Source organism: Sorex araneus, chromosome 6, assembly GCF_027595985.1.
Source record: "Sorex araneus isolate mSorAra2 chromosome 6, mSorAra2.pri, whole genome shotgun sequence".
In the NCBI taxonomy this organism is placed as follows: domain Eukaryota; kingdom Metazoa; phylum Chordata; class Mammalia; order Eulipotyphla; family Soricidae; genus Sorex; species Sorex araneus.
The window spans coordinates 103,018,024-103,034,767 of record NC_073307.1 but is presented as its reverse complement, the minus strand read 5'-3'; the positions used below and the strand labels follow the sequence as shown (position 1 = coordinate 103,034,767).

The window sequence follows — 16,744 nt, the reverse complement described above, 5'->3', positions numbered from 1 at the left end:
TTCTGGATCCTCTTTTTTTTTTTTTTTTAAATAGGCATTATGCTCAATCGTGTATATGTGGGTGCGGGGGGGCAAGGATGGTTCATGAGATTGAACTCAAGGCCAGCTCTCTATATCGGAGTAGCATCCCTGTCCCTTACCGGAGTGGGTTGGGGAAGTGGGGGGCGTCGTGCATGAAAGACTGGCATTCTTATCATCTAGCTACATTCCCAGTTTTTGTTTTGGGGCCAAAACCAGTGGTTAGTGAGAGAGAGTGTCCACTCTGGCTCTCTTTGAGTTTAAGGGGTTTGAGGGGCCATGCAATGCCTAGGGATTGAACCGAGCCTTCTCTCATGCAGAACATGTTACTATTAAATGATTTAGCTTATTAAACTGTTAAATAGTTTAGCCATTAGCTATTTCTGGCCCAATAAATTTTTTGGGGGGAGGTGTCACACCCAGCGATGCTCAGGGGTTACTCCCGACTTTGCACTCAGGAATCACTCCTGGCGGTACTCTGGGGACCATATGGAATGCTGGGAATTGAACCTGGGTCAGCTGCATGCAAGGCAAATGCCCTACGAGCTGTACTATTGCTCTAGCCCCTGGCCAAATAAATTTTTTTGGTTTCGATTTTTTGGAGGGGGGTTCACATAGCGATGTTCAGAAGTTACGCCTGTCTCTGCATTCAAGGATCACTTCTGGTGGTGCTCAGGGAACCACACAGGATGCTGGGGATTGAACCTGGGTTCTCCATGTGCAAGGCAAACACCCTGCTCACTGTACTATCACTCTGGCCCCCAACAAAAATAATTTAAAATATTCCTTGACCAGGAGGCCGGAGCAGTAGTACAGATAGTAAGGGTGCTTGCCTTAAAAACAGATACAGGTTCAATCTCTGGCATCCCATGGTCCTTGAGCTCTACCAGGAGTGATTCCTTAATGCAGAGTCAGCAGCAACACCTCTTAGATTGCTGAGTGTGACACAAAAGCAACAACAAAAATTTATTGGGTTACCTGATTTCGATTTTTATTCTGACCCTGGACTTTGCTTGTTCAGATACTGGCTTCGGCACTACTAGTGGAGGCGCATTTGGAACATCTGCATTTGGTTCTAGCAATAGTACTGGAAGCCTCTTTGGAAATTCACAGACCAAACCAGGTAGGGGCCTTATTTGGAGGATATTTGGTTTATTTATAGCTGGTATGGTACTTGGTTTCATTTTGTCTAATTGTTTTTAATTCCTCTTTATCTCCCCAGGAGGATTATTTGGTACCAGTTCATTTAACCAGCCAGCCACATCGACAAGTACTGGTTTTGGGTTTGGCACATCAACAGGGACATCAAATAGTTTATTTGGAACTGCAAGCACAGGGACCGGTCTCTTCTCAACCCCGAACAATGCCTTTGCACAAAACAAACCTACTGGCTTTGGAAGTAAGTAGGACATAACGTCATTGGACTTACATAGCTTACAACTTGACTTGCTTATTAAATGCTTGTTCTTCCTTTCTCTTTGTTTATCTACCCTCTTTTCCAACCAGATTATAAAACTGAGAGAAGAGTGCTTTTAAAATGTATTTAAAGTTGGAGGGCAGGGTCAGGAAGTAATATGTACATCTCTGAGAGTGTAGATCTGAGAAAATAGTATTTAAAGGATGTGCTGGGGCTAGAGAGATAATATAGGGGTTAAATCAGGGTTAGCATGAAGCTAATTCCTGGCACTACATACAGTATGCCACTACTGTCAGGAGTCCCTTCTGAGCCTAGAACCCCTGAGCACTGCCAGGTATAGCCCCCAAGCCCAATACAAATGAACAGAAAAACATTCAGGATATCCTATGGTGAGGTGCAGCAAATGTTCATCAAAACCATCAGCAGTCATAACTATTGGAAATAGGTGACCTTATTACAATTTAAAATTGAATAAAATGTGGGGGCAGAGAGATAGTACAGTGGGCAGGGCCTTTATCTTGCATGTGGCCAACTCGGGTTTGATTCTTAGCATCCCATTTGGCCTCCCAACCACCTGTAGGAGTGATTCCTGAGTCCAAAGCCAGGAAGAACCCCTGAGCATTGCCAGGTGTGGCCCCCAAACCAAAAACAAACAACAACAAAAAAGGGGTACAATGTAAAAAAAAATGGCAAGGAAGAGAGCAACACCCAAAACAGACTGGTAAGAGACTGGTATGATCAAGGGCAGAAGAGTGTCTTGGATGAAGACGAGGTTTCAGATTGTGAAAGTCACTCAGTGACAGAGCTCTTGCTTTGTGTATGTGAGGCCTTGGGTTTGATCATAAGCGTTTGTACAAGCACCTTTGGGAGCAATCCCTGCCACTGAGCCCTGAGTTGGTATAGCTTCTGAGCACTACCAGGTATGGCACAAAACTGAAAATTTGAAAAAATGGGATTTTAAGGAGGACTGTAGTTGATGGTATTTACTTAAATTGTGCTATAGGGGTACCTTCTTGCCTCTGTTTCATATTTAATATAAAGAGATGTAAAGTGGGACTGAAGAATATCAGATACGTCCTGGATATTCTGTTGATTCTTTGTTTATGGTAGGTATTAATTGACTTTCTCTGAAAGTCTAAATCCTCACATACTTGTTTGAGTAAACTCTATAACGTGTGTCCTGGGCATTATGTCAATCCCAGTACAAAAGTGTGGTAGAATTGAGTGTGTTAGGCAGCTCTCGGTATTATTTTGGGGCCATGCCTGTGATGATCAAGGACTGCTTCTGGCTGGGGGCTCAGGGCTCACTCTGGGCAGTGCTCAGGGGACTCAGGTGCCCAGGATCAGATCCAGATCATCTGTATGCAAGGCATATTATCTGGTCCTGATTATCCAGACCAAGATACCACTATTTTACAAAGTGGAAGTTATTCGGGGATGCTCAAATACTTAAACATGACAATATAAAAGTGACTAAAGGGCTCAATCAAAAGAGATGTGTTTGAATAAATTATATTGTAGGTCTTCGTTTGATTTTTGATTTGGGGCCAAAGCAGTGATGCTCAGGGCTTACTCTTGGCTCTGTGCTCAGGGGTCTCACTTTTGGCTCTGCAATCTGGAGACATACATATGGGTTTCCGAGGATTGAACCTGGGGCAGCCCTGTGCAAGGCAAGTACCCTACCTGCTGTACTATCACCCTAGCCCCATAAGTCTTTTTTTTTGGTTTTGGATCACTCCTTCCTAGCTCTGTGCTCAGGGATCGAACCCAGTGGCTACATACAAGGCAAGCGCTTTAACCCCTGTACTCTCTCTGGCACTAAACCTTTTTTTTTTCTTTTGGTGGAGGGGGGAGAAGTAAGATAGCCTTTATGAAATAAAACTTGCTTAGAAAAATGGGAGTGGGGGGAGAGAAAGTACATGTGTTCTCAAGAGAGAACATGGACTTCCAGAGTGGCAGAAGCAAGCAGATGTAGACAAGCAAGCAAGATCCATGTTCAAGGGAGCATAGACTGGAAGAGCAAGACCCTAGTCTTTGGGTGGACAGTGGCAGGGCACTCAGTCCTTACTTCTGGTCTGTACTCTGGGATCACTCCTGGTGGTGCACAGGGAATCATACGGGGTGCCAGGGATCGAACCTTGGTCAGTTGTGTACAAGGCAAGAGCACCTGCCCATTGTACTCTCTCTCTGTCCCTGAATCTAGAATCTCTTTAAATGAGTTGTATGAAATGTGTTTAATTTCTACCTAGGAAGGTTTGAATTGTACAAATTTGGAGGATATTAAGTATGCTGCTCTAGTAGTACAGCCTAATCTTAACTGTGGGCTGTTGGGCCGGAATGATATAACAGCGAGTAGGGTGTTTGCCTTGCACGAGGCCGACCTGGGTTCAATCCCCAGAGTCCCTATGGTCCCCCCAAGCACTGCCAGGAGTAATTCCTGAATGCAGAGCCAGGAATTACCTGAGCATCACTGCGTGTGAATCAAAAAGACTGAAAAATGATTGTTCGCTGCTAACACTTGATTTTTCTTTTCTAATTTATAGATTTTGGAACAAGTACAAGCAGTGGTGGCCTTTTTGGAACTACAAATACCACCTCTAACCCTTTTGGTAGCTCCTCTGGCTCCCTCTTTGGGCCGAGTAGTTTCACAGCTACACCTACTGGCACTACAATTAAATTTAATGTAAGTATTTTCTTCCTGTCTTCCAGGAATATGTTTTCTTTCATTTGTATATTTCTTTGCAGGTTAAATAAGTTTTTGCTATTTCCATTTGAGCATCGCTTAGTCTCACTTTATGAAAGACATGTTAATGTAATCTGTTTAGTGTTGTATAGTAGAGGAAAAAAGTCTTAAAATGTAAATCCAGTTACAGTATATATTTGAAATATGCCCAACTCAATCGAATTTGTATTCACACATAGATTATAATAGCCAGGGCTTACTCAGTACTGTTGAGTGGCCATATGGGATGCCAGTGATCGAACCCGGCTCAGCCGCATGCAAGATAAGCACCTTACTCACTGTGTTGTCTCTCTGGCTCCCAGAAGGTAGTCTGCCATTTGTTGTACTTGATTAGGAAATACTTCTTCTTTTTTTTTTTTTTTTTTGATTTTTTTTTTTTAATTTTTTTAAATTTTTATTATATCACCATGTGGAAAGTTACAAAGTTTTCAGGTTTATGTCTCAGTTATACAATATTCAAACACCATCCCTTCACCAGTGCCCATATTCCACCACCAAAATCCCCAGTATACCCCCCGCCACAGCCCCCCCAACTGTATAACTGATGAATTTCACTTCATTTTCTCTCTACCTTGCTTACATTTGATTAGGAAATACTTCTGATCTACATGTACAATTGCCTTAGTGGAAATCTCTGATAAAAATTGGACTTGGGAAAACTTAATCCAAAAGATGAAACATTTCTCAAGTTGGGTGGTGAATTTATTCTAATGAGATTATAGCCCTTAATTAAAAGTAAAGTTACATGGAAATGATAGTGAAAGGTAATGTGTTGTATATAATGGACAAAACTAACAATTCAATTAAGAGTATTTAATTATTTTTGCCTTTTACTTAGTAAAGTTAGAATAAAACAGGATTCTGTTATAAAATTGCAATGATAGTTTAAAAGTTAGTTCAGAGCAAAACAGGAGTAGAATTCAGTAATAGACTAATTATTTTCATTTTTGGACCGTACTTAGTGGGACTTGGGGGCTATTCCTGGAACTGTGCTTAAAGGTGTATATAGAGTGATTGGAACCCAGGCCTCCCACATGGAAAGCATTTGCTCCAGCTTTTTGAGTTATTTCCATTGCCTGCAGTAGAGGTTTAAATGTATATTTTGGGTAAATCAGGTAAAGCTTTCCTTATGCAGATAATAGTATAGTAGATATTGGAGATGAGTTGGTTATGGGAGTCTCTGGGTTTGTGATTTTTTTTTCCCTTGGTTTTATTTTTGTTTTGGGGTTCCACCCAGCTCTGTGTTCAAGAACCACTCCTGGCAGTGCTCAGGGGACTATATGGGGTGCTGGGGATTGAACCTGGGTTGGCCACATGTTAGGCATCATCTTGTCTGCTCTACTCTCTCTTCAGTTCATGAGTGTGTGATGACTTTTATTGAGGCTAACTTACCCTACCTTGATGTAGGGATAAATAAAAATGGAATATATTTAATCAAATACCAAGAGAGTATCTCCTTAAGATCTAGAGGACTATGTACAGAGTTTAATTAAAAGGGCTAGAGCGATAGCACAGCAGTAGGGCATTTGCCTTTCACGCGGCCGACCTGTGTTCTATTCCTCCATCCCTCTTGGAGAGCCCGGCAAGCTACTGAGAGTATCGTGCCCGCACGGCAGAGCCTGGCAAGCTACCTGTGGTGTATTGGATATGCCAAAAACAGTAACAATAAGTCTCACAATGAGAGATGTTACTGGTGCCCGCTCGAACAAATCAATGACAATGGGATGACAGTGACAATGGTTAAAAAATTGTGCCTGCAAGTATATGTGAACTTTGAATTATACCTTTATCTTCCTTTGCAGCCTCCAACTGGTACGGATACTATGGTTAAAGCAGGAGTTAGCACTAACATCAGTACCAAGCACCAATGTATTACTGCTATGAAGGAATATGAAAGCAAATCATTAGAGGTTAGTATATTGGAATACAGAATATGAGCATATTCATTTGATTGTATTGGAAAACTGAATTTTTAAATACTTCTGATTTAGGGGATCAAGTTATTCACATTTGTTTTGTATGAAACTGTTAACAACTGATTTTTAAAAAAAAAATATTAAAACTTTTTGGGAGATTATTCCTGATTCTGTGCTCAGGAATCATTCTTGGTGAGGCTCGGGTCCTACTGGGTGCTGGGGATTGAGCCTATCTGCTGTACTATCTCCTCAACCCCATTAGAACTTTTTCTTAAATCCACAAAACAAAAACAAAAATATAAACGTTTACAAATATTTTATGTTATGGATACCTGTTGGCAGAAGTAATATTGGCTTCTGTGTACCATGATCTTGTTTTGATTAATGTTGTTAATGTTGCACTGGGCAGTGGTGTTTGCTTTTGGATGCATTAGTTGTTGGTGTAGTATAGTTCCTTATTTGCAGTATGTGTTTTAAGACCCCTCAGTGGATACCTGAAGTCACAGATAGTGCTGAACCCTTCCGTATATTGGGTTTTCCTAATTATACTACTATAATAAAAGTTATGTGAATGTTTTCTCAAAATAACTTACTGTCCATAATGCTTTTGGATCCTGGTTGACCATGGATAACTGAAATTGGAAAGTTGAAGCTGTGAGTAAAGAGGATCTACTATAATGCCATATCAAAAGAAATAAATATATATTACTACATTTTCACTGAGTCATACCCAGGTAACCAGGATCCATATTAAAATAGGACATTGCCAGCAACCCTATCTTTCTGTTTTTGTTCTTGTTCTGGGACCATACCCAGCGATTCAAGGGGTAACTCCTGGGGTTTCTCAGGGGCTCATCTTGGAAGCAGGGACCTAATCCAGTCATCTGCTTACAAGGCAGCCTCCTCCCTGCTGTACTAGCTCCACTTCTCCATTCCCGGCATCCCTGTCTTGCTCATCCTTTTCTCTCCATCTTTTCCATCCCTTCTTCCCCCCCCCCCAACACACCCAGCAGTGCTTCGGGACTGATCCTGACTCTGCTAGGTGACCGTGTACTAGATTGAACTATTGTGTCCCCCCTTACACTTGTCAAAATCCTTACCTTTCAAATATAACAGTATTCTAAATGTTCACTTTTGAACTTTAGGGGAAATCTATTATTATGCACTTTTGAATTTGTCTTCCAGCTTTGTGGTGTTTATTAGTTGTTACATAAGGTTATAATTTATTCATTGTAGTAAAGTTTATGGTACAATTTAACTGTAACTTATTTTGTTTTTTTGGGTTTTTTTGCTTTTTGGATCACACCCGGCGATGCTCAGGGGTTACTTCTGGCTCCGAACTCAGGATCACTCTTGGCAGTGGTCAAGGGGATCATATGGGATGCCGGGAATCAAACCCCAATTGGCTGCTTGCAAGACAAATGCCCTACCCACTGTACTATCGCTCTGGCCCCTTGACTGTCATTTCTGATTTAGCAATCATTTCTTCTTGTATCCTAAACTGTTCTTGCTTCATGGGAGGGTGATTCGCAAGACACACTGTTTATTCTACTTTATTCTAGTTTTACCTAAAATTTCTAACTCTTTAAATTCTTTTTACTTTATTTTATTTTATTTTTCTTGTTTTGCGGCCACACCTGGCAGTCCTCAGGACTTACTCATGGCTCTGCTCAGGGATCACTCCTGACAGGGCTTGGGGTACCTATAGGATGTTGGGGTGTTGAATCCAGGTTGACCACATGCAAGGCAAGTGCCTTGCCCGCTGTACTATCTCTCCAATCTCTTAAAATCCTTCATTTTATCAGTTAATTTTTACCTTTGAGTGGTAGTAGACGAGATCATCGTATAAATATGGCTAAAAGCATTATTTATAAAGAAAATGAAAATCTTTTGAATAATGAATGTGGTTGATTGTTTAGACTGTAGTTTATAGTAATTATGATGCGGATTATAATGAGCACTATATACTTAAATGTTTTTCTGTAATGATAATTCTTTAATAATCAGTAGGTTTTTTTTAATTTTAAGTAATGGTATTTATGTACTTAGGAACAGATAACATAAATACTAAATTTATGGAATCTATAAAGTTACAGAATTAAAAAGTTTATAAATTTATGAAATAAATGTTTAGATAATTTTTTGACTACATATTAAGATTAGAGGTATATGGGGCTGGAGCAATAGCACAGCGGGTAGGGCGCTTGCCTTGCACGCAGCCGACCCAGGCTGACCCAGGTTCGATTCCCAGCATCCCATATGGTCCCCTGAGCACCGCCAGGGGTAATTCCTAAGTGTAGATCTAGGAGTAACCCTTGTGCATCGCTGGGTGTGACCCAAAAAGCAAAAAAAAAAAAAAAAAGATTAGAGGTATATTTTCTTTCTTTTTTCTTTCTTACCCCAGGAACTTCGTTTAGAGGATTATCAGGCTAATCGGAAAGGTCCCCAGAACCAGGTGGGAGCAGGTAGCACAACTGGCTTGTTTGGATCTTCTCCAGCTACTTCCAGTGCAACAGGCCTTTTCAGTTCCTCTACCACTAATTCAGGCTTTGCATATGGACAGAACAAAACAGCCTTTGGAACTAGTAAGTACTTTGTTTTGTATCATATTGAGACGGGGGCAGATAACGAAATAAAATATTAACTCATTCTGTGATAAATTATTATGGAGAAAAATATTACAGGGTACTGGAGGGATAGGTAGTACTGGGTAGATATGTTTGTGTACAGATACTATTTCTGTTTTGGGGGCCATACCAGTGCTTGGGGGAACATCCAATACAAGAGATTAAACTTGGGTATTACACATGTAAAACAAGTTAGCCCTTCAAGACATCTCCATGGGTTGAGGAAATTTTAAATGAAGATGGATAAGGGGTTTGCTGGTGAGATCATTTTGAGGCATCCTTTGAGGGCCAAGTGTCCTCTCCGGCAGCACATTGCTGCTCCACCAGCAATGATCCTAAAGCATTGATCCGAGTACCCTTGAGCACTACTGGGAACTGCCCAAAACCAAAAAACTTGAGCAGCGATCTGATGAAAATATAAAGCTATGTAGATTTTTCTCTCTGTCTTCCCCTCCCCTCCTCTCCCTTTCTCTCCGTTTCCCTATGGTCCTGAGTTACTCTTATCTCTGTGCACACGAATTAGTCCTGGCAGTGCTGGACCGGAGGGGGGGGAGGGTGTATGGGACCATATGGGATGCGGTGGATCAAACCTTGGTCAGCCACGTGCAAGGCAAAAGCATCTTACCTGCTGTACTAACTCTCTAGCCCCACAGCTGTATAGATTTCTAGGAGAACAACAATTCACTTAGAGGAATCTAAAATCCTTAAGGTTTGTGGCTGGAACGTTAGTACAGTAGATAGGCACTTGCTTGGATACAGTTGACATGGGCTCAGTTCCAGCATCCCATATGGTTCCCCAGGCATTGCTAGGAGTAATTCCTAAATGTAGAGCCAGGACTAACCCCTAAGCATAGCCAGGTGTGACCCAAAGGGGCAAAAAATATAAAAATAAATAAAATCGCTAAGTTTTGGGCCCAGATGTGACTCATTGGTAAAGGAGATGCATTGCATATAGGAGTTTGTAGGCTCAGTTCCTGGCACTGAAAAGTAAAATGAGGACTGAGGAGCTGCCCACACTGCCAGGGTGACCTCAGTGCCAAAGGGCGTGAGCAGCATCATGTCTTCCCGCCCTTGCATTGGTCACTGGCTCTATTGACTGAGAATCACAGGTGGGGACTCCTGGACTTGGGAGCCCCCTCAAGATGAGTAGATGAAAATAAAAAACCTGAAGGACAAGAGACAGAATTTATGTCTCTGGCCCCACAAATTCAGAACTGGACATTGGCCCATGGAGTCATTAAAATATAATCCCCAAATTCCCTAGTATTTCACTTTACTCTTCTTTTGGAAATACTATTTTAATTTGGTAGGGGGGTTTGAGCTACACTTAGCAGTTATTAGTGTTGGTCCTTGATATGCTTTGGTTACCATGCAAACCAGGGTTGACTGCATAAAAGGCAGCTAACCCAAAAACTAAAGAAAACAAGGGGTTGGAGAGGTAGTATAGTGGTTAGGGCATTTGCCCTGCATGGCTGGCCTGAGTTCTATCCCCAGCACCCCATATCATTCCCTGAGCCCCACCAGGACTGATACCTGAGTACAGAGCCAGGAGTCAGCCCTCAGCACCACTGGGTGTGCCCCACCAAAAAAATAAGCAACAGTTTTTAGATTGTTGGGGGGGTGTTGGTGTGTGCGTATCAGGGGGTCATGCCCAGCTGTGCTCAGGGTTTGCTCTGGTTCTGTGCTTAGGGAGACTCTTTATGGACTGGTGAAGGGCATGGAACCCAGGTCAGTTGTCTGGAAGACATGGATCTTACCCAAAACATCTTATCTCTAGCCCATGGTTGGTAAATAATAGAAGCAGTGGTTTCCTGAAGAAAAATTATTTAGCTCGGTCAAGATACTAGGATCAGAATATTGTAGGAATTTAAGTCTGAGTTCACTGTCATTGTATCACTGTCATCCTGTTGTTCATCGATTTGCTCAAGCGGGCACAGTGACATCTCCATTTGTCCTAGCCCTGAGATTTTAGCAGCCTTTACTCTTTACTCGTCCTTCCCAACGGTGCCACACTGGAGGCTCTTTCAGGGCCAGGGAAATGAGACCCATCATTGTTTATGGCATACCAAATATGCCACAGGAGCTTGCCAGGCTCTGCCATGCAGGCAGGATACTCTAGGTAGCTAGCCGGGTTCTCCAAGAGGGAGAACTAGACAATAAGTGGTTACTTCTGGAGCTGTGTTTTATAGTTTCTGGATCTTGGCTGTTGGTGGGATTACACGGCGCCGGGGTTCAGTTTGTGGGTATGACTGTCTAGCTACTGGAAAATGGGGGATCTGGGTGGAGGAAGCCCGGTCCCAATCTGAGCAGGCGTGGTATATCTCAGCCCCAAGTCCCGCACACCTGGGTTTCTCTGCCGGTTCCTTCATGCTTGAGGCTCGTCCGAGCCTGTGGAGAGTGGCCTTGAGCATGACTGTGGCTGGGTTCTGGAGGTCTTCGGCTGCCAGGGCTCTGCTCGGGACAGGGAGGGAAACTCAACCTGCCACCCCTCTGAGGGGCCCTGGTGAAGATAGCCTGGTGCGGGGGCAAAAGACTCTGTCCACACATATATATATGTATATATATATATATATGCACACACATACACATATATACATATATATACAAGTCTGAGTTAAATCTGTTAAATGAAAAAGATGAACCATGAAAGTGACACAATTTGAGTATTGAATGATTGTAGGATAATTTAGATACATAATGTATAATGGAAGACTATTGCAGTAGTTAGTGTAAGATTTTGCCTTTTACGCCCCTTCCACTTCTTTTCTTTATTTTTTTCTAAAAGGTACAACTGGATTTGGGACAAATCCGGGTGGCCTCTTTGGACAGCCGAACCAGCCGACTACCAGCCTCTTCAGCAAGCCGTTTGGACAGACCACCTCTACTCCGAACACTGGTTTTTCCTTCGGGAATACCAGTACACTAGGACAGCCAAGCACCAACACCATGGTAAGGTCGTAGACTCTTGATTTGAAGTCTTATTTTAATAGCTCATTAATGAGTCTGAGTCTCTAATCAGTCAGGCTGCTAGGAAGTTTTTTTTTAATTTATTTTTATTATATTAGTTTATATCTACTATAGATTTTTTTATTATTATTTCATTATTTTTTTATTTTGCTTTTGGCCCATGCCAGTGATGCTTCGGTGTTCCTCCTGGCTCTGTACTCAGTAATTACTTCTGAATGTGCTCGAGGGATCATAGGGGATCTTGGGGGTCGAGCCTGGGTCAGCCACGTGCAAGGCAAGCACAGTCCTGCTGTATGTAGCCTCTACTAAGAAGTTCTGTCTACTGCAGTTTTTTTTTTTTTTTTTTTTGGTGGTACTGAGAATTGAACCCAGGACTTCACACAGGAAAGGCAATTGATCTACCACTGAGCTACATGCTTTGCCTCAACCGCCTTTTTTGAAAGTTGATGATACGTGATAAGGAGAAGAAAACAGTCTTCAAAAAAATAAGTTCTAGATTCTATTCCAGGCTTTACTTTATCCTCATAGAGAAGCCATGGAGCGAGTCACTTGTCCTTTCTGAATAGACTTTGTTTTCACCAAGTAAGACAAGTCAGAGCCTTTGTGTGCAGAGTCGGGTTATGTCTTAAACTTATACTTCTAGAATAGAGGAGAAAATACTTAGAAATTTTACTTGCTATATTTCAGGGTATTCTTTAAGTTTATTTTCCTGTAAGTAGAGTAAGGCAAAGAAATTTAGTTCATTAAGATGAATATGGGAACACTACAACACCCCCTGTTGGATGGATCATTGCTCCTTGTGTGTGTAGGAAGTAATAGAGCTAAGTTCTTAAGTCACTGCCAGGTTATTGCTCAGCACTCTTAAGTCGGAACAAGAAGTATAAATACCAAATAATCTCATTTATCTGTGGAGTAACAACCAGCAGTTGTGTTCCTTGGTATTTCTCCAAGTGAAATAACAGTATAAAAACCTGCATACAAATTATTTCAGCATTTCATAATAGCCAAAAGGTGGAAACAGCTCAAATGGTCCACCAATGATGAACGTATAGACAAACGTAAAATACAGAGAAATTTTACTTAGCCATGAAATAAAGTACTAATACATGCCGCAGTGTGAGTGGGCCTTTTAAAGTTCCTAAGTGAAAGAAGCTATTCACGAAAGAGCATGGTTTAAGATTTCAATTCCTTGAAACAGAGCTGTCATCCTTGGAACCAAAGTGCATGAGTAGTTGCCTGGGAGTAAGGAATGACTGACTGGTAATTTTATTCTGGAGTAATAAAAATGTCTAAAACATTGAAGTGTATGGGGAAGGCACAGCAACCAGGGGTATGGTTCTGTGATGGAGCACACGTGTGAGGCCCCATACTTGGGCACTCTCACTATTTAGCACGCTCCCGGGAGTAGCCTCAGAGAAGCACTCCCTTGAGTTCTCAGGGCAGCAAATATATGAATAGAACAGGGATGATACATATATTATAAGTAAGGTAGATGACGTAAGGACCTGAGCGATGCAGGAAGGCTGATCACCTTGGTGTACCCTGTGGTCCTCTGTCTGCATGTCCAGGTGGTGAGCACTAAGCTGGGAGTAGCCCTTCAGCACTGCCAAGTTTTTCCCAAAGTTATCCCTCCCTAATATACTTTTTTTTTTTTTTTTTTTTTGCTTTTTGGGTCACACCTGGCGATGCACAGGGGTTACTCCTGGCTCTGCACTCAGGAATTACCCCTGGCCGTGCTCAGGGGACCATATGGGATGCTGGGATTTGAACCCGGGTCGGCCGCGTGCAAGGCAAACGCCCTACCCGCTGTGCTATCTCTCCAGCCCCACCTCCCTAATATACTTTAAAATTAGCATTATACTCTTGCTTCTGTCTAGATTGATGATTTTCAGTTTTTATTCATAGCATACACCTTCACCTCAGTATTAAGTGATAATTTTGAAAATGAAGCATCCTGTCATACTGCTTTGTTTATAGCATTGTAACTCCAATATCTTAGAGCACAGGAGTTGGTATAGAATATCTTTAATACCGTTCCCAAGGAGCAAGGTGTACAGTAGAAGCACACGTAGATATGAATCTGATTCTACCACTCAGCTGTCACATCTTGAACAAGTTTTTGTTTTAGAAAATGGACCTGCTTTTTAAGGTTGTGGTGAGGATAGGAAAGGCTCTATGGAAGTATTTAGCTCTGTAGTAGTTACAGTTTTTGTTGCACGAACTTTGAAAAGTGGCAGGTATTATTAATAGCAGCTAGCAATTTTGTCTTGGGCCCATGGCCAGTAGTATCTAGTGCCCGCTCTGGACTCACTTGGGGGCCTCTCCTGTTGTTCCTCAAGAGACCATGTCGTGCTGCTTACTGAACCTGGGCTGCCTCCATGCAAAGTATGCGCCCCAGCGCTTCCAGCTTTCTCTGCATCCCTACTTAGGACTTAAAGGAAACTGACTGTATTGGGATATCTGTTTCAACTAGATTAAATTTTTCAGGGCTTGTTTGGAGTAACCCAAGCCTCCCAACCTGGAAGTCTTTTTGGAACAGCTACGAACACCAGCACTGGGACCCCATTTGGAACAGGAACAAATATCTTTGGGCAGAACAGTACTGGATTTGGTGCTGTTGGTTCGGTAGGTTTTTACAGTAGACTATAATGTGAAGATGTTTGTAAATATGTAAAAAGGAATTTCAAAGAAAGAGTTGACTGTCTTCTTTAAGTACTTTGGTTTTTGGCTACACCGGGTTATATAAAGCCTTACCCATTTTGCTCTTGACCTCTGTTGGCCCTAGATAAGATTTTTATAGGTTGATTTTCAGTCTTGTTAAACTTAATTTGCTCAATAGCTATGTGTATTTTATTTATGGTAGAAAAGAATCATTTTAATTGGTTAAATTTCTTAGCATAAATTGAGATACTTTCACTCTGGGCAGGGGTTGGGGCATACCCTATGGTGTGTGGGGTGGCCCCTCATAGTGCCAAGGTCTCTCACAGGCAGAGCGTATGCTCCAGCTCTTTTAACAGTATGTCTGGCCGCACTTTTAGTCTTAAAATCAGGGTTTTCGTGTTTTTGTTTCGCTTTGTTTTGGGAGTCACATCTGGCAGTGCTCAGGGTTTACTCATGTTCTCAGAAATTGTTTTTGGCTGGGGCTCAGGGAAACATGTGGGATGTCGGGATCAAACTATTAATTGCATGCAAGGCGAGTACCTTGCCTTTCCTACTTTATCTTTGACTGCTTCATTTTATTCTTCTTTTTTTTAAAAAATTTTTTTTTGTTTTTTTGCTTGTTTTGTTTGGGGGCCAAATAAAATACTCTGCAATTCCCTGAGCACCACCAGGAATTGAAGTGAGGTGTTCATTTAAGGAAAACAGAATGTAGCAAAGACGTGCGGAGGGCGCAGGGGGTGCTAAGGCAGAACAATACCTAATTAAAATGAAAACTTCTTCACAAGAAGTTAGGATGTTCTTTGTTGTTGTTGTTGTCGTACTGCAGCTCTCCAGGTAGTCCTTGGAAAGCCGTGTTTGTGGCACTGGGAACTGAACTTGGTGCCCCAGGCATGCCAGTCATATACTCCACCTGTTACCTCAACCCAGTCCCTGACATAACCTTTTAAAAGTTTGTGCATTGTTGTAGAATGTATTGTACACATCTTTTGAAACTGCTTATATTAGTAAATTACATAGATGGTAATTTCCCGTTGGGAGAGGGAATCTTCCATATCGTGCTCAGGAGGGCTCAAGCAGGCCAGGGAGCACCCAAGGATGCGAAATTTTTCTGGGTGTCTGCACTACCCAGGCATGCGCAGGGGCTGCTGTGCCTTAGTGCTTGTGGACCATTGGTGCAGGAACCGAGCAGGGTCAAGCACATGTCAGGTGTGTTGCTGTACGAGCCCTTGGACTTTGTCTCCTCCTCCATGATATCTTTTGCCAACTTAAAAAAAAACAAAACATTTGATTGCTTTGTTACGTTTTTTTCTTCAATGAAATCTTATGTTTGCCTAAAGGACTGCCTTGAACTTCTCAAACAAAACATGTTCATTAAGTTAATCTTGCTTAGTAAGTTTATTTTTCTCATGTTCTGTATTTACTCTTCTACCTTTTTCGTGAAAGTTAAATCTCCTTTACTCCATATGAAATTATCTTTATATTGCTTAATATTTTTTTCTATATCCTATTCTTTTCAGACCCTGTTTGGCAATAACAAGCTCACTACATTTGGAACCAGCACAACCAGTGCACCTTCATTTGGTACAGCCAATGGCGGGATCTTTGGTAACAAACCAACTCTGACTTTAGGAACCAATACAAACACTTCCAATTTTGGTACATATAAAAAGCAGGTTTGGCTTTCTTAAAGTTACACTGACTTGGGGCCGGAGAGATAGTACAGCGAGTAAGATGCTTGCCTTGCATGTGGTTGATCCAGGTTCAATCCCTGGCACTCTATATGGTTCCCTGAATATGCCGGGAGTGACCCCTGAGTGCAGAGCCAGGAGTAAGCCCTGAGCACAGCCTGGTGTGGCCCCCAGACCAAAACCAATTAGTAATGTTACACTGACTATACCACACATTATTCTCCTGATTCATCTGATTGAGAGTATTTAAAAATTCTCAGGTAAACCGTGGCTCTGAAGGGTACTAGGAAAGGTTTAAAAGCATGGACGTAGGTTGAAATTCTTAATAGAGGTTTAACTTGACTTTCTTCACTCATTCTCTCAACTACTTGATTTAGATAAAATAGGCATATAGAGCGCCTGAAGTAGTTCCTTAAATGTTGGTTTTATAGTGGATGTAGTTTCCCCAAAAATACAGTCTTTCTTGGATTACCTTACTAATAATTGAAAACAAGTGAAATGCATTTGACTAAGATAATACATTTTTGTCAGGCCAAATTTTAAATAAGGGAATTAGTGTGTAGTTGAGATTTGATGATTATAGTTTATTGGTTTTTGTTGGTAGCGATGGTTTTAGGACCATACCCAGCCGTGCTCAGGGCTTCCTTCTGTGCTCTGTGCTCAGGGATCACTTCTGGCAGGGCTCAGGATCATTTGTGGTGCTGGGG

General features: G+C 41.9%; 1 protein-coding gene across 4 annotated transcripts in view; it reads left to right on the top strand.

The window, feature by feature from the left end:
• Positions 1-16,744, top strand: part of NUP98 (nucleoporin 98 and 96 precursor) — a 92,798-nt gene that overhangs the window by 13,454 nt on the left and 62,600 nt on the right. For 2 of the 4 annotated variants that reach the window (XM_055141845.1, XM_055141849.1), the window contains exons 3-10: positions 1,040-1,141; positions 1,241-1,417; positions 3,979-4,118; positions 5,981-6,088; positions 8,499-8,679; positions 11,507-11,670; positions 14,176-14,313; positions 15,867-16,005. In XM_055141845.1, coding sequence (XP_054997820.1) covers positions 1,040-1,141; positions 1,241-1,417; positions 3,979-4,118; positions 5,981-6,088; positions 8,499-8,679; positions 11,507-11,670; positions 14,176-14,313; positions 15,867-16,005 — 1,149 coding nt within the window. The remainder of the gene's footprint in view (positions 1-1,039; positions 1,142-1,240; positions 1,418-3,978; positions 4,119-5,980; positions 6,089-8,498; positions 8,680-11,506; positions 11,671-14,175; positions 14,314-15,866; positions 16,006-16,744) is intronic. The other 2 variants (XM_055141848.1, XM_055141847.1) reach the window with 2 other exon arrangements.